Here is a 26,440-nt window from a genome sequence, read left to right as displayed (position 1 = left end):
TATATGTATATATATATATGTGTGTATATATGTATATATATATATATGTGTGTATATGTATATATATATATATGTGTATATATGTATATGTGTGTATATGTGTGTATATGTGTGTATATGTGTGTATATGTGTGTATATATATATATGTGTATATGTGTGTATATATATATATGTGTATATGTGTGTATATATATATGTGTGTATATATATATGTGTATATGTGTGTATATATATGTGTGTATATATATATGTGTATATGTGTGTATATATATATATATATGTGTGTGTATGTACACGTATGTACACGTATGTGTGTGTATATGTGTGTGTGTATGTACACGTATGTGTGTGTATATATGTGTATATATACCCCACACACGTACAGCTGCATGGAGAAGCCCTTTGTCTGAAATTTACAGTTACACTGTTATAACTGTCATGTGAACTTGTTCTTAATGCTGTGTTTCCAGCTGCAGCTCCAAAGCCGGACATCACTGTACTTGGTGTCACTGACTCCGGGGTGCAGCTGAAGTGTGATGTTGAAGGTGCTTATCCCCAGCCAAAGCTACAGTGGGAGGACAGCGACGGAAATGTTCTTTCTGCAGAGGACCCAGTGGTCTCAGAAAGCGGAGGCCGCTACAACGTCACCCTCTGCACTACTGTGACCCCGACCAAAACCAACTGCTTCCACTGTGTAGTTAAACAGGAGGGCTCTTACCAAGTGACTGATCGTGAAATCACTTTATCAGGTGAGAATTGCATTACTGTTTTTTCGTAAAAAGAAAATTCAATTGTTTAGTCATTCTCAGTGTTGGTTTATTGACCCTTTATTGATCTGTACACATTTACTCACACTATGGTTTTGTACGGTCTTTCAGAAAACATGTTCAAGCATAACTACTCAAAGGTGACCTCTGAAGGGCTGCTTATTGGAATGCTTTCGGGAGCTTCCATTGTTTCTGTGGTTGTAGCTGTGCTGATGGCTACAGGGAAACTGAAGATAAGCTCTGACGAAGGTGGGTAAAATGAGCCAAAGCACAGAGGTTCTTCAAACCAAAGAGAGGTTCAATAACAATAACGACTACTTTGGAAAGCCCACATTGAAGCCTGGACCTTAAAACATATATGTTTTGAAAGGACCTGTAGAGATGGGTTAATTGAGGATTACATTGAACTAAATTTTTTATTAATAGACTCAATAATACCCCAATTCTGGAGCTGTATTGTCTTAGATATTAATTGCTTTGTGTATGTACAGGAGGCCTTTTTCTCTAATACTCATTTCTTTAGTTTATATTTTTGTCATTGTTCATGATTATACAATGGGGGGCCATAGGCCAGAGAAGACAGTAGTTGATTAATGAAAATGCAGTATTGCAACTTCAGCAGATGCAAACAACTGTTAAAGCCTGAAGAAGGTTTTTGTATTTTAATGCTTAGTGTAAGTTAGATTTAGTCCCGACATTAAATCCAGGAAAGTATAACAATGTAAGTCTGTTTTAGATTTGACAACAGATAAATATGCCATATCAAGATAATTATGACCAGAGGTACTTCACTTTTACTTGGGTAATAAATTAGATTCGGTACTTCAACATATACTGGAGTATTTTTTAAAGCAAGTATCTGTACTTGTATTTTTTCACTGCAGAGAACATGGTTTTTGTCACATACACATGACACACGTCTTGTTTACCACGTCCATCAAACTGGAACCAAATCATTTCTACCCTTCCTCACACACAGGTTCCACCTCTCTGAACTACTGTAGCTAGAAATGGTACTTCAGTTTTGTTCAAGAGCTATGCAATGAAAAATATTGTTGTTAGTGGATTCAAAAAGTTAACAGGAAAAAAAGGGGGGGGTGGATCAATAAAGTAAAAGCGAAAACGTGCAGGCTCTGAAATGTAGTCAAGTAAGACTTAAAAAACAAAACAAAACATCACTTTATGCTCACTCCTGTTCTGTAGCACTAGCTAAATGCTGTAAAGTACAACTTAGATTTCTTCATTTTGTAATATTGGTATAACAAAACTGCTCTGACTGTTTGTCACTGTAACACTGAAGTCTTTAGAGACTTTATTTGGCAGTAGAGTTGAGTATGATTTGTGTTGTTATAACTGTTTTAGCTGAAATTGTAAATATAAGTGTTAGTAGCTTCATGATTGTTTAAACTGGGGTGACACTGAAAGTTTGCTCAGAATCCCTGTTAATTATTTGTCTTTACCTTTAACTATTTGAGATAAAGAAATTAAATATTTTTGGAACCATTAATAATTTCTGTAAAATCTAATAGTTTGCTTTATGTAAAATGTGTTTCTGTTCTCCTTCCTGCAGGTTCTCAAAGGAATGCAAATGGTACCTTAAATGGTGAAGCAAACAGTCCACAAAGCAATGGCCAAATCTTGGAATCTAATGTTCTGATGAAGGGACAAGGGTAGATGAAATTTCCAGCTCTTTTAACATTCGTGTGTGTGTGTGTGTGTGTGTGTGTGTGTGTGTGTGTGTGTGTGTGTGTGTGTGTGTGTGTTATTTTGACAGCGAACGCGCACCTGCAGACCACTTATGTGCAGCCCTGGTTATTTAGCTCGTCATATTGCAGCCACAGAAATTATTTTGTCCATAAAACCATAAAGCTGCACTTTCTTTTTGCCTTATAGTCTGATTTGTCATAACTTTTCCGTTTTGTGGTAAGCTTTTCTTTGGCTGTCACTTCTTCACGCTGACCTGTCTTATTTGGCTCAGCAGAACTAAAATATATATCCTGCTGCTTTTACACACGCACTCACATAACGCTCAGCGATTCTCTGCGTGATCAACCTCTCACATGTTTAAGCTGCGGGAGATTTCACTTGTCATGTTTGCATAGTAAGCTAACGATTGATAAGACGACGTCAGAGGAATTGGTGCGCAAATTATCGTCACTCACCAATCAGTGCTGTCGCTCTCTATACACAGTGTAGAGAGCGCACGATTGCAAAGTGAAAGCAAAAAACAAGCGCAAATTCTGGCTCACCGATGCCAATGACGATAATAATTACCCAACTACATTTCCGAAAGAATGCAAAAGCATTGACGTATATTTTTCCTTCCTATGATAGCCCGACGGGCAGGGCAGAGACAGGTTTTGGTAGCCCGACTGGAAAAATCACTAGCCCTGGGACGTCGGGCTAGCGATTTTGCGAGCCCTGCCTGACAAATTTACCTTTAAAGCACAACCTTTGAGCTTTAAATGAGATGGTGAATAAAATATTGCATTGGAGGGCAGATTGTGTTCATGTGGCCAGATAACCAAACCAGGATTCCCAGTTCACTGTGTTATGGAATCTACCATGATTCAGATTCCACTGAATGTTCTCCATCAGATACCGCAGGATGTTACAGTAGAACCTGCACTGGCAACCTGATCCTGGAGGATACATTTGTGGTGCAATAAGGGAGAATAAGCCTGTTCATATTCTTTCTCCTCATCGGCTGCCTTCTGAAGCTAGCTTTAGAAACTAAAATTGTAAATGTCATGAGGTGATTTCATAGATGTATGTTTGACTGACTCCAGAGTCAAACTCAGGCTTAAATCAGCTGTTAAACACAAAGGAAATCCCGTGGTTGATTTAACCCAGAAAAACTCTTCAGTCTCCTCTCACTCATCATGTTTGAGAATAGACAGTTGAAAGATGCTTGCAAGTGTTATTGACAGAACCAGTAATAAATTCTGTATTACATAAAGGTGCTGACGTTATGTCATTTCTGTTTTATTCTTTTGTTTTTCCCCTGGCAGTTTCTGCTCCGAAGACTAACGGTTCGTGTAATGGGGAATCAAGCCAGCCACTTCAACAACTTTAAAAGTGCCAGATGATCTGCCTTCTGTGTGGAGAAAAGAATTGATATCCTGTTTGTGTGGATATCAAATCTGTGCCAGCTTTTTAGTTTACTTGCCACAGTTGGAGCTTTCAAGACGTTTACAGCCAGTGAGCATCTGTGGTGAGAAAAAGTGCCTTCCTCTTTCCTTGGCTTTTACAATCAAGTTCAATTTTGCATAGGAATGCACTGCTGTAGACAATGAACTTCTGAAAAGGTCCTCAGTTACACTTATTGTTTTGTTTGTTTCTGGTTTCTAAATTTGCAAAGCAAGGCACTCTTTTAATTTTTTTTTAAAGTCTTACTCAGAGTCACATGTGAAATTATGCAAGAGGAAAAAAAATATGTTTTTAACTATACTCCATGTGCTACTGGAAAATCTTTGCTGTTATTTTGGGTGTGACTTGGATATCCACTTTAACCTCAGGAGTTTTTATATACAGGGAAAATAAACACATACATTCATAGGAGATCTTTGTGAAACAACAACATTCTTTTTGTCATACTGGTTTTGGTAAATACGTTTCTAGTATTGACAAATGGGCATTACAATGATGCAGTTTAACATAACAATTTACTAAATCCAAAACCACTTACAGTATGTAAAAGAAGTTTCAAAAAGTTTCATATTTTTAGTGTTTTATACCAGTGAATGAGCTCAAACCAAAAGGAACCAGAATGATCAAGTGACTTGTCGGTAGGGTTGGGTATCGAAAACCAGTTCTTGTTGAGAACCGGTTCCCAGTGTTTCAATTCCTTGGAGTTGTTTGCCGTTTTTGCAAACGATTCCCTTATCGATTCCAGTCGCCCCGAATGACGTCACCACGTTGCGGAGCGTCATTTACCTGGCAGGAAACATGGCGGCTCAAACGCTCAAAAGTTTGGTTATACTTTACTAGAACGGATGACAACAGGACAACTTGCAATACTTGCAAAGTAGATATTTCATTTAAGGGAGGAAACACTACGAATATGCAAAAGCATTTGCTCACAAAACACACGATGACCTTAAATGAATGTCGTGTTTTTAATTCAGCTCTCATGAATCTCAACCCAGCAGCAGCGGTAATGTTTGCACGTCCTCTCCCGTTAATGCGGCAGGTAAATAATCAACTAACAGTGCAGATTATGTTAGCGCGATCTGCCTTATTACAAACCTGCCATTACTGTGCATTTAGGTGACCATGATGAGACAGACAGAGTCTGGCTCAGATGCTGGCAGTTATTGCTACAGTCCACTGGTAGCGTCTCCTTTCAGGCCAGGATAGACGAATGTCACCGAGCAGTGACTAAGTTTGTGGTCAAAGGCTTGCACCCATTTGCCACAGCAGATGATTTTCAGTAAGTGAATGTGTTTAATTATAGGCAGGGACATTACTGGATATTCTTGTGTTATTGCTACAGAAGAATATTTATTTTATTATTTTACATTTACAATTTTTTCCCCGGGGACCCTGTAACACCCCATTGAAGAGCCGTAGGCTGGATCTCTTAAGATCTCACTGTTGGGTTTGTAAGGCCATGTTACTCCTAAATTTCTATCTTGCTCAAAGAGAAGATATAAAACAAAGTTCTAAGCTAATCAAACTTAATGTTCTCCTTTTTTTTAAAAAAAGAATCGATAAAGAATTGAATCGTTAAACAGAATCGAAAATAGAATCGGAATCGTGAAAATCTTATCAATACCCATCCCTACTTGTTGGACCAGAAGATTGATCACAAAAAGCTTTACATGAGCACTTCCATTTTCCAGTAACTTCCAGTTTGACAGAGTTAAACAGAAATGTTAATGTAGCTAAAAAAGAAACTCAACGAAGGGAAATGGATTGTATCTCATATCCACTGAGTTTACCTCAGAAGTCAGAGCGGGAACATCTGAATCTTTTCTATGCAAAAGTAGGACGGACCAAGCTTTACACATACCCAGCGGTTTGGACCAGCTTTGTGATTTTTTTTTTTTTTTTTTTTTTCCCCCACAAAACCCAATAAGACATTCTCTGACGTGTTTGGAGGACTGTCATGCTAATGTGTCTAGAGGGGGGGGGACCGAAATTTGTATTTTTACACCAGAAGTACAATAAGTCGGTACTAAAAATGAGCCATGTCACTGATGTGAAAAAGAAAAGGAAAATTAATCAGGGTGAAAGTTTATAATCAATTTATTCCACTTTTTATTCAATGGTGAGAAATTTAACTCCGTATCACTGCTGGACTTTTATTCTTCTAGTCTGAGTTTTTTCTTGTTCAATAAGAGAAATAGAAAGACTGAAAACTGCAGATAAAGTAACTAAACTACAAACAGTATGGCACTTTTTATAAAGTTTTTCAAAAACATACTTTTTTCACAATTATTTGGGGAATGTAGATTTAAATCGCAAATAAAAATCTTTTTAATACGTCTGTTAGACATTTTGAAACAGTCTGTTTCTCACCAGCAGCACTTTATAAAGGGATGAAATTAATATTGAGCGGTTTTAAGTTCAGGTTTAGAACTCCGAAAGAGTTTCTCATGTAGCCCCTTAGTAAAATTTGTTGCTCTGCCCTGTTTTATATTATTTATGCTTATGTATGGTGTACAGTGGTGTATTATATTATTTTGGAGAAGCACTGGTTGTTCTGCTTCATCGCCATGTGATGGTATCATGACTGATTGTTACACCAAATCTGTCCATTTGTTTGAGTTTTAATGCACTGCTTTGTAAAAATGTATTGTCTGTTTACAAAAACATATTTTTGTTGCTGAATGTTGAGCTAGTCAAAATGAATAAGCTGTGATAGATAAGATGTATCCTCCGAGTCACTAATGTTGGGAACTTTGCGCTGAAAACACTTAATATCCTGTTGTACAAAATAAAATGTATGAATATATCACCACCTGTGCTGAGACTGGATTGGTTTGAAAATAATGTAAAGGTAATATTTCCCTCTTTCTAATTTTAGGTTCAATTTTGGAAGTTAGAGTTTTAAGTTGGAAAAAACACTTTTGACCCAAAGACAAGTCAGAATGAATTTAAAGCTTGCCAAGACTTTGTGTTAACGCTGATCATGATCCTGATATTTATTTATACACAAAGATTGAACTTTAACCTCCCAGGACCTCGGGTCCACATACTTGGACATCACATTGTGGGTTGTCTAGACCAGGGGTCTGCAACCTTTAACACCCAAAGAGCCACTTGGACCCGGTTTCCACGCAGAAGAAAACACTGGGAGCCGCAAATACTTTTTGAAATCTAAAATGAAGATAACACTGTATATATTGTTTTTTACCTTTATGCTTTGTGTGAACAAGTAAGGTGTGTTGCTTATGAAATCCATGAAGTGCTACAGAGGAAATTACATTTTATTTATGTAATTAACACATTTTGAACTCTTAAAGAAATATAACCTAAGGAAAGACACCCAGCTGAACTAAAATGATCCATGTAGCAAACAAAAACTGTTGTGAGCCGCCACCCTTATATCGCCTTTAGGCTTTTGGAGCCTTGACCAAGCTCCTTGAGGCGACCTTTGTTGTGATTTGGCGCTATATAAATAAAATTGAATTGAATTGAATTGAACTTAATTGGAAATAAAGCACTATGCTGCTGAAAAGGGAAAAATAGATATTTGCAAAATTCTGCCTAAATATTTTACCTGGTTAATGTGTGTGGCGGGGCGTGGTCTGCGAGAGTCCATGGATGGAAGTTTTGTCCCTACGATTCTCTCCACAGTCATTATGACCCTTTGCAGAGCCTTTCTCTCTGCCTGTGTGGTGTTCCCATACCAGACAGTGATGCTTGTGTTGAGGATGCTCTCTATCAGTCCTCTGTGGGCCTGGGTGAGAGGGTGATGGTTCAGGCCAGCTTTCCTGAGCAGCCTAATGAAATAACTCCCTCCCTGGCATAGCAGATGGTGATTTTTAGTTTTTATGGGCCGATGGGGTTTCGTTTTTTTTCCGTAACGGTATAAACACTGAAAGGTGGTGGATTGGCCAGATGAAGAGAGATGTGTAAAAATGACTCAGTTGTTTGGTGGTGGCTATTGCAGAGCTTCCACAGATTCAGTAACATTAGCACGTGGTGGAGGCCAGCAGATGCAACACGCTGGCAGGTGGATGAGGGAAAGGCAGGAGGAGCAGAGACCCGAGGCGGTGAACTGAACTTCAGGTAAAAGGTTATGACCTGCAGTCTATCTGGGTCAGATATAAACCAAGTTTAGGTGGAGTTTATTTTCGTTATCCTGACTTTTTACAGTCATTTACATTTTCTAGATACTGCACCAGTACTGTGTGTAAAATGCCATCAAAAAGTCAATTAAGTTTTATTCTTTCTCACCCGTCTTTCTGTCTCCTTTCACTTTTTAAAGGTTGCCATGTTAGAAAAAATATTTTGCCCTGCCATGCTGTTTATTGATGTGGTAAATGAATGGTTTATGAAAATATATCTAAATCTGTCATCAGTAATCAGTAATGATCATGTCTCACCTCTAGTCTCCTCTGTCTTAATTTCAGGTTTTCACCATGTGTTGTACATAGTTTAGGAGGTTAACTCGACCAAGCAGTCTACTTTCAGGTACTGTTTAGAATACCAGCATAGGGAGGATGGTGTAGGTTTACGTTTATTAGATTGATACATATATACCAACAAGACGTGTACATCACTGTGACAACAGCGTTTGTTTTCATTCAAAGGCTTTATGGTTTTTCCTATAATACCTGGTGGGCCGGTCTCTAGTCAAAACGCCCGGGCCGATTTTTTGTCCCAGTCCAGCCCTGGTTATTAGTGTGAGTAGGACGGAGCTCAAGAGCAGAATACAACACAAAATGAAGGAAAGGTGGCAAAAGCAATGGGAGGAGGAGAGGAAAGGGTGATGGTTGTTCAACAACCAAAGGAAAATGGGGGAAATTAGAAGTACAGGACAAAACAGAGAGGAGACGATTACATCTCGACTGAGATTTGGACACACTGGCTTTAATAGCACATTATTTTTAATAGGTAAACGCTGTACAGGGGAGTGTGACTGCAGTAGGGAACAGGAAACAATAGAACATGTTTTATTGCATTGTCAGAAGTATGATATGGAAAGGAGACAACTGATCAAAAAGCTGGACGAAATGAAAGTGGAGTTTGGACTTGTTTGATTTATTTCGCGGGAGCTCTATAAGTGAAAGCTATCAGGCTGTATTTTGGGTTTTAAGGCAGACCCATTTGTTCGGGAGAATTTGAATATTTTATTTTATTTTATTTTTTTTCATTTCGGTCCACACTTCACACCAGTTGGTGGCGGTAATGCACCATTTTGCTGTTTGCCAACCGCCAATAAACCTATACAGAAGAAGAAGAAGAAGAGGACAGCCGGTAAATCATAAACCTTACTGCGTGTACCCCTCCTCTCGCCCTACTACAGCTGGGATAGGCTCCAGCGCCCCCCGCGATCCTGAAAAGGAGCGGATGGAATTCGTAAACAAACACGAAGTTTTTGTTTGGTGCCATTTACGCCCTACAGCTGTAGAAATTCGTTTAACTTGTAATCTACTAACTTTTTCTATATTGGGATTGTTTATCGGGAGTTCCAAAATTATCCACAGTCATTTTGACTTATATTCAGCCTGATAGCTAAGGCGGAGGATAGCTTCTGTAGTCATAAGCGCTAACGTCAAGAGACCTGTTGGACAATGAATCTTGCGCGTCATGGACCTACAGTCGAGTGTTTTAACTGATGCATGAAACGATACATTTTTAGACATAAGTTGTAAAGGCCGCCGTTTTCTTTGTGAGTATTTATTACACGGCGTGCTGCGGGGAAAAGCCTGTTCTAACGTTTGAGTCTAAGGTTTATTTTTTAGCACCTGGCGGCTCTTTTTTACTTCTCATCTGTAAATAATCTGCTCTTTCACGTGATTCAGTTTATTTTGAAAGGTCTCAACAGAATCCTGAGCTTTATTGTGAAAGGTTTATGTGGAACATAAACAAGCGGACACGTGATGCTGTTACCGTCGTTGTTGCTAACCACAACGCATAAAAACAGGCGCTTGTCGGTCTGTAGTGTGGTTATATTAAATATAAGAGAAAGAGAGAACTTTAAGAAATTAATATAGCACTACAGTGACCATCAAAACCATGAAAAAATATTGCCGTAAACAGTTTATTTTGCGGCACCACGAAACAAACGATAGCGTAAAATGAAACGATAGACAATTTTATATCGTCATCCGATATATATCGTTATATCGAACAGCCCTCGCATTATTACTTTAGGATTAGCTTAACACAAAGTCATGTAATTGTAGTAATGTCGTTTCTATCTCTGACTTTATGTTCTCTACAAGAGTTTCTGTTGTTTTATCTTCAAATGTTCAATAGAAACATGTATCGCCAATTCATAACAAAGAAAGCTTTGTTACTATCCCCACTAGTGAAGACTGTCATTTCCACAATACTGCTTTCCCCCCGAGGTCCGCAGCATTAGGGCTGTTCGATATAACGATATATATCGGATGACGATAGAAAAACGTCTACCGTTTCATTTTACGCTATCGTTTGTTTCGTGGTGCCGCAAAATAAACTGTTTACAGCAATATTTTTTCATGGTTTTGATGTCACTGTAGTGCTATATTAATTTCTTAAAGTTCTCTCTTTCTCTTATATTTAATATAACCACACTACTGACGGACAAGCGCCTGTTTTTATGCGTTGTGGTTAGCAACAACGACGGTAACAGCACGTAAACCTTTCACAATAAAGCTCAAGATCCTGTTGAGACTTTTCAAAATAAACTGAATCACGTGAAAGAGCAGATTATTTACAGATGAGAAGCAAAAAAGAGCCGTCGGGTGCTAAAAAATAAACCTTAGACTCAAACGTTAGAACAGGCTTTTTCCCGCAGCACGCCGTGTAATAAATACTCACAAAGAAAACGGCGGCCGTTACAACTTATGTCTAAAAATATATCGTTTCATGCATCGGTTAAAACACTCAACTTCAGGTACACGACGCACAGCTGGAAACACTTCCCGCAAGTCGAGCTGCCCGAGATTCACAGAATTTACAGAAAATGTTACATTTTTGTGATTTATATCGTTATCGGGGCGATAGAATTCTTATATCGGGATATGAGATTTTGGTCGTATCGCACAGCCCTACGCAGCACTGTTGAAAAGGCTCTGGAGGTCCCTGTATTAAGCATGTGAACCTGTCACACAAAAATCACCAAACTCAGACACACACAGGCTGTTTTCCTTCGTGGTGATGAAGGAAAACGCTGGGCTGGCATGTAAAAGGGCATTTATTCTTCCAAGACCTAACGCTCCATAAATCACCCCTCCAACCCATCTGTTCTCTAATTGGATGATGATTGTTGGGTTTTTCTCTGTATATATTATTGTAGGTTCTACCTTACAATATAAAGCGCCTTGAAGCGACTGTTGTTGTGATTTGGCGCCATATAATTAAAATTGAATTGAATTGAAATCATTACTCACCAGGAATATCTCCAAAGCGATCTCTAATCACTGGCTCTGCAAGACAACAATAGGCACATGACATAAATATTTTGTACTTGTAAATCAAATGTGTATTTGTATTTCAATCAGGTGAAAGCAAGAAAAATCAGGTCAAAATTTGTATTTGTAAGTTGAGTCACACACAGCCAGGAAACCAGAGCACAGAGTTTTACACGTAGTATTTTGCTTTGTATCTGTAACCAGACCTTAACAAAAAATGTGTAAATATTTTTTACAAACACAAAAATTCTCATCTGTAGATACACAAACATAAAATGTTCACATATTTTAGCTCACAAGGTTACAAAATAAATACACATTTGATTTACAAGTACAAAATATTTATGACCACAATTTGAGCCCATAGTCATGTGCCTATTATTTGTCTTGCAGAGCCTGTGATGAGAGACAGATTTGGAGATATTCCAGGTGAGTAATGCTGCTGTTGTCTACATCTGTAAGTTGTGTAGCTACACATCTGTTAGCCTCAGCATCTATCAAACATGTTTAAACTTGCCATAAACAATTTATTAAGATATCAATGAAATGTGTGGTCCTGTCAGTAATGACAGATAAGGAGAAATCTGTCCTGAACCTGACTTCAGTATCACTGTTTATTGTTGTCTCCTTGAAGACTGACACAGCACCCGACCTTTTTTAAAAATGTGAATAGGCTGTTGCTGAAAGTGTTGTGGCATACGTACAAACATGGTATATCATCATTCTGTTGCTGCATTTGCACGTTATGTTTAAACACACATCTGACTCTCCTGCACTATAAACACCTGAGAGCAGCAAATATATTATAAACCTGAGAATTAGTATAACTGTGATGTGGATTTGAACATGGCAATGCAGGTACTGGTGCCAGGTACATGCTGTCTAGCTAAGTTATGCTGGTTATGCTCGACATGTCAGTTGTGTTGTGACCTGATTTTCACATCACATCATGTGTCACACAACGCAATATTTTTGGTGCTTCCGCTGGTCTCATGATTTTGCAACTTAATAAGTTGTTGCCCTGGCCGCTGCAGTGAACCATCACACGAATGTACGATTTTGTTTTTCCTGCCATTTTAATGATGTTCCAGCACAGAAGCTCAGAGATATAAGGATACATAGATGGAGTCGTTGGAACAGTTTGAAAACTTGAGTTTGTGGAAAAAACTTTGCACAACACCCTCGACAAAGAAATCGACACCCTCGATTTCTCCTCCTATATCAGCGCTTATGTGGCAATATTGACTGAGTGTTCACACCTATCGTTCAGGAGAATACTGCAGCGGCTTGTGCCATTACATGTTTTACTGGATATTTTACTGCAATCAACCCCCCAAAAACCAAAAATGAAACTACATCTATTGTCTGAAGCCTTTCTGAAGAACACACACACACAAACTGTACATTTAAGCATTTTGAACAGGCTCAAGAGCTCCTGTGTTGCAGAAAGTCAGAGTTTGAGTGTGAGAAGTGTTTGTTTCCTGATCCTGTAGCTGCTATGTTAAGCTAATTATAGCTTACGTACTAATGGTCTAAGCTCTCTGTGAACCCACATCGCTGTTAGTTTTTCTTTTTATAAGGACTTTGTGAGGTGCTGGGATCGATTTGTTTCCTAACATATGTTTAATGAATCAGTCAGTTTAAAGACCAATTACCATAATTGTAGTTTTTCTTCAGAAGAGATCACACATTTTTTTTATATTAAAAGTAATTGAAAGCAGTGACACATTAATTTGTTAATCACATTGTAATTTAGCTTAACAAGTACAAACATTTCTTTGCAGTATTCAGCGTTGTAGTACTGTCGTGTTAAGCAGGTGCTGATTCTTTATTCTTTCTGAGACAGTAAAGGAGGTGAAAAAGACTGATCAAGTGATTGACACAGCCTTATTGTGTTCACAGGTGCAGCTCCAAAGCCACTCGTTCATGTCCTGAACATCAGCGAGGACGAGGCGCTGCTGAAGTGTGAGGTCAGAGGTGCTTCTCCAAAGCCTAAAGTAGAGTGGAGGGACGGGGATGGGAACATCCTTCCTGCTGAGGAGCAGGTGTCACACACAGAAGAGCGCTATAACATCACCCTCCTCACCACGGTGACCAGGACAAACAGCAGCGTCTTCCTCTGTGTAGCCACGCAGGAGGAGATGGGCCATGTGACAGAGGATAAGCTCTACGTCGCTTTCTGTGGTAAGATTTGTTTTTTGGTATTTTGTAGAACAAATACCTGTAATTGTTGTTTCTGACAGAATGCTTGGAAGAACCTACTTTCTAAGTAACTTGTAGGTTTGTCTACTTGGGAGAACTTTTACTGAACCACAGCAAATATTTATTTGAGGTTCCTTTTTAAACATCAGAATTGATAATGGTTTTGTTTTGACCCTTTTGGAATTTTAAATATTGTGTGACTCTGTTAAATTAAAACCTTAATGTGCTTATTCCTCAAATATTTAATTATTCGCTGTGTGGGATTAAAAAGAAAAAACGCACACATGACTGCATTTACCTAGAACTGCCGAGGACGACGTTACTCCATAGAAATTAATGTAAAACTATTAATGCAGCATGCTCGGTTGCCTAGCAACATTATTGTTTACAGACATTGAAGGCTGCTATAATGTGAGCCAGAGCTCTCTATATGAGATTGATAAATGAACATATATGGGACTGTAGTTAAATAAAAGATGAATAATTACTGTCAAGCTGAGGAGGAGATTTGAGCAGAGCCAGAGCAGGAAGGGTGGGACTGAATGTGCGAAGAACGGGTGGCTTGGTGGCTTTGCAGAGCATTGGGGAAAATGCAGATGAACTGAACAGAGTCCAGAGTGTGGAGAACTAATCTGAGCTAATAAAGAGTGAAATCAAGACCAGAATACAGGTTTTCAGGCCTGAGCTGAGGAGGTGAAGCTGCAGACTTAGACTTGTTTGTCAAACCTTAACCAGTGCAGGGGCCTCCCTACACTGGACTCCCTGGACTGCGTTGTGTGATCTTGTGATTGATTGGGGTGCACTGTAGAGAGACCAGTCGGACACAGGTATTCAATTTGTGGCTCGGACCGCCGCGCCATTTATTTAGACACTGGGGCATAAACCACTTCAACTCTGCTACTGCTGGCCCTTGCAAAGCAATCACAGTAAACACTGAACCAAGATAGCGGCCACGCGAACAAGAAACTTACAACTGCGATGTCGTAGTTGTAAGTGAATTGTTCAAAACTAATTCAACTAAAACTTCAAACTTCAGTCTAGTAACACACTAGACTGCAATGGACTGAAATCTTGCAACTATAGGACTGTCTTAAGTTTGCCACTGAAAATATAAGTGAGTCAGAGAAGGCTCGGGCGAAAGTGCTGAGGTGTGATAAAACCATAATCTAGCTTTTCTGCCGTGTTTGGAGGAAGAGAAATGCTCAGTATGACCGATAGAACACCATTCCCACAGTCAAACACAGAGGTGAAAACATTCATCTTTGGGGCCTTTTTTTGGTTTGTTTGTTTGTTTTTTGCGAAGGGTACAGGATGACTTCACTAAGGGGCCAGTAGAGGGGACCAGGTACCCCAAACCTCTCTTCTTCAGCAAGAACATCGAAGATGAGTAGTAGATGGATGACAATGTCCCAAAACGTATCACCAAGACAACAAAAGAGTAGCTAAAGAAAAGGAAAATTAAGATTGTGGAGTGACCTGGCCAGTCTTCAGACATCAATTCTTTAGATAATCTGAGGAGGGAGCTCAAGCATGGAGATGCTACGTGAAAGTGAAGAAACCTGAAGGATTTAGAGTTTTTGTAAAAAGCAGCGGGCCAAAATACCTCCTGAGATGTGTGCAAACGTGACGACAAACTATGAGAAATGTCTTATTGTTGTGCTTGCTAGCAAAGGTTTCTCCACCATGTAGTGAGTCATGTGTTGCAGGGGGTCAATAAAATGAAACAACCATAATGTTTAGACACTGTTTGTTTCTGAGCAAACTTACAAACTCAACAGGGGATTTACCTCACATGCTGTACATGCTGTGACATTGCATAAGCTCATTGAAAATATGCTGTGTTTCAGTGCTAAGTCTAAGCTAAAGGCAGGTTCACAAAATATTAGTGTGCAACAGATTGTTCAAAAGATCAATTTGTCAGATTAGAATCTCCAGTGTTTGGTTGTGTTCATTGGATTTAAAGTTTCAAAGTTTTTAGGAGCATTTCTTTTGAGGTTTATTCAATTAATTATATGATTTCAATACATTCTCACACAAGGTTTTTGATGTCTTTCAGGCATATGTGGACAAGTTATCACTGGATTGGCTGGATGGTTCATTGGAATGCTAAGTTTTGCTTTAGTTCTGGCTGTGCTTGTGGCTACAAGGACTATCTCAATTCACTCTAACAGAGGTAAGTTAAAGTAATTATTTAATAATATGCTGTGTAAAGCGACCAATATGTTAAATATATTAATGAATTGTAACAATAATATTGTATTATTACGAGGGCAATCCCAAAAGTAAGGTCTCCTATTGTTTTAGAAATACAAACAACCATTTATTTTCCATAATATTTACATAATTTGAAGGGTTGAAGAATTATTTCTTTTTCTACATAATCACCATTTCGGTCAATGCATTTTTGTAGACGCTGTGGCAGTTTTAGAATGCCCATGTCATATCAGCTCGCTGTCATGTCCTTCATGAAGCTTTGAACCTCATCTTTCACCTCTTCGTCAGAGCAGAATCGCCTTCCGGGCAAATGTTCTTGGGGAATTTGGGGAGCAGGTGGTTGTTACTGGGTGCCAAGGCCGGGCTATAGGGTGGGTGATGAGGTTCCAACCAAAGTTTTGCAGGACAGCGACAGTTTGACGGGCAACTTGTGGACAAGCGTTGTCGTGGAAAATGCTTACGCCCTCTTCTCCAGTTCTGTATTGCCCTTCTGAGTTTTTTTCAGTATTTCACAGTACCTGTCAGCATTTATTCTGGTCCCAGCAGGCAGAAAGTCGACCAACAATACCCCCTTTCGGTCCCAAAACACAGTTGCCATGACTTTATCAGCAGACTGTGTTTGTTTGAATTTTCACGGCTTGGACGAAGAGTTATGCTGCCACTTGCATGATTGTTGTATGGTCTCAGGTGCAAAGTGGAACCCCTTGGTTTAGTCACCAATGACAATCCAGTCCAAGGAGATGTCCTTTTCATTTGCATAGCGGCAAAGAAATTCACGGGAAGAATCAACTCATTGCCATGGTCTTCTGTCAGCCTTTGTGGTACCCGTGTTTCACACACCTTCCAATATTGCAACTTGTCTGTTAAAATCCTGTGGATGGTGCTTTGGGAAACCTCAAGAACTAAAATGCAGTGAGCATCCAGAGTAATCCGCCGATCTTTTCCTCAACCTTCATGACTCTTGGGGAATTGACGGTCTCCCGCTCCTTCGTACAGAAACAACCGGCTGTAAGCTCTTCACACCACCACACCAAACTGGAAGCTGGTTCCACAGAAGAGGGGCCTGAAAACTGAAGGCTCTGCCTCCCATTCTACTTTTAAATACTCTAGGAACAACAAGTAAACCTGCAGTGTGAGAGCGAAGTGCTCTAATAGGGTGATATGGTACTACAAGGTCATTAAGATAAGATGGGGCCTGATTATTTAAGACCTTGTATGTGAGGAGCATTATTTTGAATTCTGGATTTAACAGGAAGCCAATGAAGGGAAGCCAAAACAGGAGAAATCTGCTCTCTCTTTCTAGTCCCTGTCAGGACTCTTGCTGCAGCATTTTGGATTAACTGAAGGCTTTTCAGGGAGTTTTTAGGACTTCCTGATAATAATGAATTACAGTAGTCCAGCCTGGAAGTAATAAATGGTTTTTCAGCATCACTCTGAGACAGGATATTTCTAACTTTAGAGATGTTGCACAAATGGAAGAAAGCAGTCTTACATATTTGTTTAATATGTGCATTCAAGGACATGTCCTGATCAAAAATGACTCCAAGGTTCCTCACAGTGTTACTGGAGGCCAAGGTAATGCCATCCAGAGTAAGAATCTGCTTAGATACCATATTTCTAAGCTTTTCAGAGCCGAGTACAATAACCTCAGTTTTATCTGAGTTAAGAAGCAGAAAGTTAGTCGCCATCCAGGTCTTTATGTCTTTAAGACATTCCTGCAGTTTAACTAATTGGTGTGTGTTATCTGGCTTCATGGACAGATAGAGCTGGGTGTCATCTGCATAGCAGTGTAAATGTATGCTATGTCTTCTAATGATGCTGCCTAGGGGAAGCATGTATAATGTAAACAGAATTGGTCCTAGCACTGAACCCTGTGGAACTCCATAATTAACCTCAGTGTGTGAAGAGGACTCTCCATTTACATGCACAAATTGGAGTCTATTAGATAGATATGATACAAACCACTGCAGCACAGTACCTGTAATACCTACAGCGTGCTCTAATCGCTCTAATAGGATATTATGGTCAACAGTATCGAATGCTGCACTAAGGTCTAGCAGGACAAGCACAGAGATGAGTCCACTGTCAGAGGCCATAAGAAGATCATTTGTAACCTTCACTAAAGCTGTTTCTGTGCTGTGATGAGCTCTGAAACCTGACTGACTAAACCATTCCTCTGCAGATGATCTGTTAGCTGTTTGACAACTACTCTTTCAAGGATGTTTGATATGAAAGGAAGGTTGGAGATTGGCCTATACTTAGCTAAGACTGCTGGGTTACGTTAAAGGGATGGTTGGCTCGACAGAGCTCTGACTGTTTGTCAGCCTGGCTACAGTGCTGAAGAGAAACCTGGGGTTGTTCTTATTTTCTTCAATCAGTAACGAATAATAAGATGTTCTGGCTTTGCAGAGGGCTTTCTTATAAAGCAGCAAACTATTTTTATATGAAAACTATTCTTAAACTTAGTTACAGTTACAGCGCTTTCAGAAAGACGTCTACTGTGATAAAGTCTACTCTCCACTGCTGTGTAATCAATTATTGTAAATGTAAATGTTATCAGGAAATGATCAGACAGGAGAGGGTTTTCAGGAAACACTGTTAAATGTTCAGTTTCTATGCCATATCAGGGCTCTAGAGTGTGACCAATTTGATCGCAAATGCGACCAAATTTTTCAGTGGTGCGACTAAAAAAAATATTTGGTCGCACCTGTCCGACCAACTGTTCGGGTAACAAAAAAAAAAAAAATCTCTGCAACTCTCCGTGTGGTCAACAACAGACACACATTATGCCCCTATCGTGGACTAAACCAATCAGAGATAGTCAGGGGTGGGACCTCTCTGATTGGCCGTGGTCCAGTTGAAAGTGCAGGTGGAAGAGAGAGGTGAGTAGCTTGAATAAGGCGATATCAATTCATTAACGGATTCCACACAAAGACGTAAACACAGAGCGGACCCGACGCATCAGAATCAGCTTTGTCTTTCTCGGCTTTCCCACCCGACGGCCCGAGCACAGACACACTGTCGGAGCTTAGCGATTCTGATGCGTCCTGTCCGCTCTGTGTTTACGTTTTTTTTGCGCTGATTCTGAGCTGCAGGTTTTGTCTCTCTCCAACCAAAATTCGCCGAGCCAGCAGCAAAAGAAGCAACAAACTACGCTTCACATTTGATCAGTGTCGTCATGAATTCCCTCTGACTTTTGCTGTTTTGCTTCCACCACGATAGAAATTACACTTCATACACAGCTCTCTCTCTCTCTCTGTGTGTACTTCAGGAACAGTTTCCCGTCTCAAATCTGTTTTCTGCATTATTCATTCGCTTATTACCCACCAGTCTACCGTTGTTTACAGCGCTGTCTTTTTCTTTTTTCACTTAAATGACCTCGGACAAGAAAGCCTAATTTCTGCTGTTCAATACTGAATAAATTTAAACTTCTTAAAACTATGCAAAATTGCAGAATATTTTTAAAGTTATCTGCTATAAAAAGCCAGACCAGGAAAATCTCCTTCATGTTTTTCTGTGTTTTATTCTCAGTTACTTTCACACAAAGGCATCTGCTGTGATGTTCACAATTCTGATGAAGTCTCACATGTGTCAGTACTGATAAATGATCAGAATTATAATATTTCTGACTGAGGCTAAATTGAATCAAATCAGGACTTTGAGAACCAGAATTGAATGGATTATAGAAATCAGTGATGATACCCAGCCCTAGTGAGCAGCCTAGGCCTGAGAGAAGTGGATGTAGCTGTGGGTAATAAGAAAAGATGAAAAGAACTATTGATAAATTTTTTGTTAAGTTAAGGCCTGATCTGTCTGAAATTCATAGCCAGTGCTCTGACATGGTTCCATCAATCTTTGAATGCTGAAAAAGCACAGTGTATCCAGGAAACACATTATATGCTGCAATAAATGCACTGCCCAAGTGTCCCCTCTCCCCACTGCCTTTCAGCAACAGACAGCAGCAAACAGGTCGTCAGAGGAGGCCGAGATGATGATTAAGTTTAACATTTTCTACAATATTGACAAAGCACTTTAAGCACAGTTAATAATTTAGAAATGAATATTGTCTGTATGGACTTACACCCCCCCCCCCCCCCCCCCCCAAAAAAAAAAGAAAAAAAAAAAAAGAAAGTGCACATGTAAAACTGCGGCTGAAAAATTTGAGTGCGCCTAACTTTTGTGCCGGTATGCCTAAATTTTTAAAGTTAGGCGTACCGGTGCGCCCATGTCAAAAAGTTAGTCTAGAGCCCTGCATATGTTAAAACAAGATCTAGAGTGTGATTAAAGTGGTGGGTGGGTTCTTTTACATTTTGAGAGAAGCCAGTTGAGTCTAATAACAGATTAAATGCCATGTTGAGGCTGTCATTTTTAGCATCTACGTGGATGTTAAAATCACCCACAATAATTATTTTATCTGAGCTGAGCACTAAATCAGATAAAAAGTCTGAGAAATCAGACAGAAACTCTGTGTAAGGCCCAGGTGGACGATAGATGATCACAAGTAAGACTGGTTTCTGAGTTTCACAGCTGGGGTGGACAAGGCTAAGCATCAGGCTTTCAAATGAATTAAAAGTCTGTCTTGGTCTTTGGTTGATTAATAGGCTGGTGTGAAAAATTGCTGCCACACCTCCCCCTCGGCCTGTGCTTCGAGGTTTCTGGTAGTTAGAATGACTCGAGGGTGTTGATTCATTTAAACTAACATAATCATCCTGCTGCAACCAGGTTTCTGTAAGGCAGAGTAAATCGATTTGTTGATCAATTATTAAGTCATGTACTAACAGAGACTTGGAGAGAGACCTAATGTTTAATAATCCACATTTCACAGTTTTACTCTTTGGTTCAGATGTGGATACTGTATTGTTCTTTCTTTGTAATTGTTTATGTTTAAGTTGTTTGTTGCTGGTTTTTAGTTTTTTTTGTCTTTTTGGAAGCAGACACAGTCTCTATGGAGATGGGTTTTTGGGGGGGTAGCAGGAGGAGAGAAGCTGCAGAGAGGCGTGTAAGACTGCAACTCTGCTTCCTGGTCCCAACTCTGGGTAGTCATATTTTGGGGGGTTTAATAAATTTGTCCATATTTCTAGAAATGACAGCTGCTCCATCCAAAGTGGGATGGATGCCGTCTCTCCTAACAAGACCAGGTTTCCCCCAGAAGGTTTGCCAATTATCTATGAAGCCCACATCGTTTCTGGGACACCACTCAGACAGCCAGCAATTTAAGGAGAACATGCGGCTCAACATGTCACTCCTGGTCTGCTTCCCAGCAAAGCTGCGCATGCTTATTTGGGAGTGGAGGAAGCAACAACTACAACAATGTGGCCAACAGCTGTACAGTTTCTCTACGTCATCACTGTTTTCGAGATCTTACTTTTGGGATTCTCCTCGTATGTGGTTTTTAAAGTATTCTAATCTGATTTTAGAGTGATGCTTTCTGCTCGTTTTGTATTTATTCTGCTTCAGTAACGTTTTAATTTTATAGGTTTAGCTGCAGGTTTTCTTTGATTCCTGGCAAATAAATTGCTGAGCCACTTAAACCCGGATATAGATTTTGAGTCAGTTTCTGTCTGTGTGTGTTGAATTAGAATGAGATTAAAATGTTTTTAGAATAGCAAATAATTTCTGTAAGATTTCTAAAAGTTAACTTAATGAAAATGTGTTTTCAGGCCGCCTTGGGAGTGCAATGATATCCTCAGAGGAGACAACAGCAACAGGTTCTGTGTATGTGCCAGTTAGTTAGAAAGCACTGTGTACAAAGATGAAGATGAATTCGCATGATAAGGTGGGGCCAGGTTTCACAATAAGCTCACCCGCAGTGTTGGGAAGGTTACTTTTAAAATGTATTCCATTACAGAATACAGATTACATGCCCCAAAATGTATTCTGTAACGTATTCCGTTACATTACTCGATGAGAGTAACGTATTCTGAATACTTTGGATTACTTAATATATTATCATGCTGTTTACAACTACATGAATGTACTATTGCTGTGATTTATTACTGTTACTGAAGGTCCGCGGCTCCGAACCGTAGTAAAGGGACCTCTGGCTAATACAGTGGGTTCTGTGTCGGGCTCGTAGCCAAAAACTAGCTTTACTTTGTTGTCTGGGTCAACTTTGCTAGCGAGAGACAGAGAGAGGCGTTGAAAGGCTGCTCCAACTGAACTTATTGTTTTTGGAGGAAAACACGAACACGGTGTACAGTCGAGTCTTAATATCTTACTTACAACTGGGCTCGTCAGGCTCTCTTCTTGGCTGCAGTGGTTATTATTATATTTACATGCTTCCAGCTCCCGTTTCTGCTCGATGACAGCTCGTACTTTTCCTTTTTCTCCCTCCCTCGCTCACAGACACATAACGTGTATGGCAGTCCATTCTCCCTGCAGCACGGACTACACTGCCTATGATGCTACATTCTTTAGAGCTATGCCTGTAGCATTCTGCCTATTAGCTTAGCACAACAACAACAACAGGCGCTCTCTCACCCAGGAAACACGCAGAGAGAGAGAGCGTCACCCTGTAACCATGGCAACCATAACGCTGCCGCCTGGAACAACAGAACGTAGCTGTCAAACAAAACCCAAACAGTCCTGACCCGCCACAATATGAAACAGGGAAGTACCGCAGTGTAATCCATTTGTTTCAACAAAGTAACCGTATTCTAAATACCACCTTTTTAAACGGTAACTGTAACGGAATACAGTTACTCATATTTTGTATTGTAAATACGTAACGGCGGTACATGTATTCCGTTACTCCCCAACACTGCTCACCCAAAACCCTGGCTGATTGGGACCCACACCCGCTTTCACACCTTGGCTCAGGCAATTAGAGGATCATCAGGGGGTCCTTTTGTCCCTCTGCGGGGGGATACTCCCACTAGGTTTAAATCTGGGACTCCCCACCATTTGACCTGTAGAATTGAAGAAGCTTCTCGGATGAGAGGTGAAACGTCTTTAAGCAACTTAAAGAAGTCCAGACGCTTTTCTTTGCAAGCTCCTTTGACTACGATGACCTGGATGACTGAGAACCTTCGCAGACAAACAAAGATGAAGGTGCACATAAAAGTTGTCATTGTGTGTGTGTAAATGGGTTCATCAATTAATAACACCATTAATTTAAAAAAAGAGTGAGTGGATTAACTTGTTACATGGATTAAAGTAAAATCCCTAAAACAATGTGGTGAAACTGTCTTAGATCAAATGTCCAGCACAGTTAACCCTCTGAAGTCTAACCTGCTGTTGGCATCAGAATTTTTTTTAAATATCTGTAATCCTTGAAGCATTGTGTTATGCTATGCTTTTGGAGAACTGCAAAGGTACCACTAATAATGTTGATACCTTTAAGGCTAAGGTTTGATATAGGATACGACCTGTACTTTTCATTTGGGAAGGATTTGTTTCGGGCTGACTTTTCTGTTCATTTTAAGCATCAAAAGTGAGGTGCATGTCTGTGTGCGTGTGTAGGGAGCCATTGGGTGCAGTCACTATAGCAACCAGGCTCACACCTGCCTGCTTAACGAGCTCTGTCTCACTCTGCCAAGATTCATCTTAAACACTTCTCTTTCAACTGCTGCTGTGTCCACAGTGTTTGCTCTACAGCCATCATTTTACCCTCAAAACGTCGCCATCGTTGTTCTCTTTCCAACACTGTGTCTTTCAAAGCTCAGAAATGCAAACTTTTTAAACTGTGTGGATCCAAGTGGAGGGATCACATTTTAGTCATTCGGTGATTCAAAGAATATGAACTTTTAATATTCATTCAGATGTTTTCTGGCTCTAAATTTTCTTTTCTCATTTCTTAGGTTTTTCTAATTTACAATTAAAACATTTTCAGCTATTTTCCAACTTCATCTGTGTGGATGTCAGCTTTTAGCACTTTAGCACTTTTGTTTTCAGATTAAATTCTCTTTCTTTTTATCTCATTCAACATTTTTAACTTAAAATTCAGCAATTAATTCATTTCAGTGCATATATTCAGATTCAAGCATTCACACTGCAGTTTCTTCAGAAAATGCACTTTCTAGTTTATTCTATCCTGTTATTCTATTATTAATTTAGGTTTTACCTAATATTTATTGATTTTATTCTTATTCATTTTTTTTAGTCTTCTTACTCTATTTATATTCATATTTATATTGTATCCCGTTCTTATTTATTTTATCTTTTTACCCTGTATATATCCTATTGTGTCATATCTCCAGTGTTTCCTCGGAGGGCGCTCTCTGCACCGGGGCTGCGATCGACCGTGGCTGTTGGGGCGCTGGGGGTCCTCTCAGCCTGGCTGGGGGGCTTCTTTGCCTCCCTCCTGCTGTGTGCCCGGCCTGGAGGCTGCGGTTAATGACCGGCTTCCGGTGCAGACGGCTCCCTGTGATAGTGTTTCCTCACTTGGCTCATGCGTACCCAGCCCAATTTTACCTTTTAAGTGTGCGTGTGTGTGTGTGTGTGTGTGTGTGTGGGAGGGCGGGGTGGGGTGGGCTGCTTTTAACCATGTAAAGCACTTTGTGCTACATTTTTGTATGAAAAGTGCTTTATAAATAAAGATTGATTTGATGTCAGATTTCAGTTTCAGTTATTCAAACCCTGTTTAAAATGTGACACATTTGTTATCCAAAAACATTTCCTCTAAATTTGCAAAGTTACTGATTTAAAAACTATATTTTTGAATTTTTAATTGCATGACAAACATATGATAGACTCTTGAGCATATTTATATAGCTAAATTCACAATGGTATGACCGTGCTAAATAAAAGAGGCCCAACCACCAAAGCACTTTAATGCAAGCCTCTAAACTGTATGTTGATAAATGCATGAAGTGTACCTACCTCTACCTCTACAGCTGAAAACAGTCTGTATCCATACTTTGAGGATCTGCTGAATTGTTTTTAATGGCACTTTTTTGATGAACTGCAGATGATGATGAATTCCTCTTTATTGTAGAAACTGTCCCTAAGCTATTGTTGCTCATACTTCCTGAGTTTCCTAGCTACTTCCTTATTATGTCAGTAAGCTTTTTGAAAAGGAAGCTGTTGTAGATTTAAAGAAACATCTTAATTGAAGCAAAGGCAAAAAATTGGAATGAATTTCATGTGACTGTTCATATTAAAGCCAACAACAAGTGAAAATCCAAAAACCGGCTCCAATCCTTTGTATTAATGATCTCTCTCTCTCTCTCTCTCTCTCTCTCTCTGTGTGTGTGTGTGTGTGTGTGTGTGTGTGTGTGTGTGTGTGTGTGTGTGTGTGTGTGTGTGTGTGTGTGTGTGTGTGTGTGTGTGTGTGCGCGCGCGCGCGCGCGCGCCTTGGAAGTCAAATAATACATTAGCCATACTTAAAAAAACATCTGAATTTCATTTAGAACTGAGATTCTAAGTTGTAAGCAGAAATCTTATGCACAGCGAGAAACATGTTTCCCCACTTTCACAATGCTGTGGTGTCAAATCCACAACCCCCAACAAATGGTTTGTTACACGCGAGTGTGAAGGGCAAGCTCTACTTACACAGCCTCACACACATTAGATTTTTAAAGTTTTTTGGGTATAGTGGGTTAGCCACAGATGCAACATCCACTTTTGATAAAGATCACTCCACCTGTTTATTTCTTAAGAAATTAAGCGTCTTTATTAAGATCTGTACTTTATGTGGGCCAAATGTGTTAAAGATAATGTTTATCAATGTAAAATTGCAAAGAACTTGTGGATAGATTATAACATTTTGTAAACAGTTACCTCAGAAGCTGTACTGTCAGATCTATGTATGTAAGGTAAAACTTTCCACAGTACTTCCACTTAAGTAACTAAACACATAAAGTCACCCTTACCAATAATCCACTGCTCCTTGAAAAAAGTACCACAAACAGACAACTGACTGAGCAATGATAAGTAGAGCTACCAGAGGCCGATACTCAAGCAGAAGAAAATTAAAAGTTGTTATTTTTGTGGCTCGAAAAATTAAAGAAAGTATGTTTAATAATTCAACAAGCCCCGCACCTTCAACACATGTACATTCAAATTTTGGAACAGGCTCAACATTGCTGTTGTTCAATAGTTTTTATCCGTTCGAAAAAGTCATTTTACGGCTTTAATGTTTCCAGCTGATAAGGAGTATGAGTGCATTTCAAATGTGCGTCCAAAGGCTTTAAACATCTGCTTTGTCTGTAACGACAGTATCAAACTACAGAGCATTGTTTTTACTAAAATTAAACATTTTCAGATGAAAATTTGGCTGCTTTTTGTTTTTTTTCACTGTAACACCCCCCTCAATGCCATTTTTAGGATATTCTTGGTGATCCCATTTTTTCATATTTATGCTTTTGGGACTGAGGGTATCTAATACGCACCTTGTCACTGTGTTTTTGTACTACCAGCTGTGAGCTCTGCTTTTGCTTTGAGCAGTCTGTTTTTATTTTGTCTCGTGACTGTGTGTTTTTCAAACGAGATCCTCGTCAGTTTGATTTTGTTACCACAAACTTTGTGTGAAGTTCACAACAGAGGTAAAGAGATTTTAACACCCCAGTTTAAGGAGGCAGGGGTTGGACCAGCTGCACAGGACAGGTGAAGCAGAGAGTGTCAGGGGAGATGTGCAACAGAAGCAGAGGGAACATTTTACAAGATGATAAATGGCAGATTTAGATGATTAAGGATTTGTTGACAAGATTAAAAGACACGTCCGTCAGAGTTCAACAACATAG

At 39.5% G+C, this 26,440-nt stretch overlaps 2 protein-coding genes across 3 annotated transcripts in view; both read left to right on the top strand.

Moving 5' to 3' along the window:
- LOC146517790 (butyrophilin subfamily 1 member A1-like) overlaps nucleotides 1-4,830 on the top strand; it is a 25,707-nt gene extending 20,877 nt beyond the window's left edge. For both annotated transcript variants that reach the window (XM_085160430.1, XM_085160431.1), the window contains 4 exons: nucleotides 472-750; nucleotides 880-1,017; nucleotides 2,339-2,438; nucleotides 3,780-4,830. In XM_085160430.1, the coding sequence (XP_085016556.1) occupies nucleotides 472-750; nucleotides 880-1,017; nucleotides 2,339-2,438; nucleotides 3,780-3,798 (536 nt within the window). In that variant the 3' untranslated portion in view covers nucleotides 3,799-4,830. The remainder of the gene's footprint in view (nucleotides 1-471; nucleotides 751-879; nucleotides 1,018-2,338; nucleotides 2,439-3,779) is intronic.
- The window catches only part of LOC146517789 (neuroglian-like), an 88,311-nt gene extending 66,417 nt beyond the window's left edge, over nucleotides 1-21,894 (top strand). Inside the window, exons 4-6 of the mRNA XM_085160434.1 lie at nucleotides 13,245-13,526; nucleotides 15,601-15,717; nucleotides 21,419-21,894. Of these exons, the coding sequence (XP_085016560.1) occupies nucleotides 13,245-13,526; nucleotides 15,601-15,717; nucleotides 21,419-21,492 (473 nt within the window). The 3' untranslated portion in view covers nucleotides 21,493-21,894. The remainder of the gene's footprint in view (nucleotides 1-13,244; nucleotides 13,527-15,600; nucleotides 15,718-21,418) is intronic.
- Nucleotides 21,895-26,440: the final 4,546 nt, after the last annotated feature.

This window comes from Neolamprologus multifasciatus, chromosome 5 (assembly GCF_963576455.1).
Source record: "Neolamprologus multifasciatus chromosome 5, fNeoMul1.2, whole genome shotgun sequence".
Taxonomy (NCBI): domain Eukaryota; kingdom Metazoa; phylum Chordata; class Actinopteri; order Cichliformes; family Cichlidae; genus Neolamprologus; species Neolamprologus multifasciatus.
This window is presented reverse-complemented; position numbering and strand designations above follow the sequence as displayed.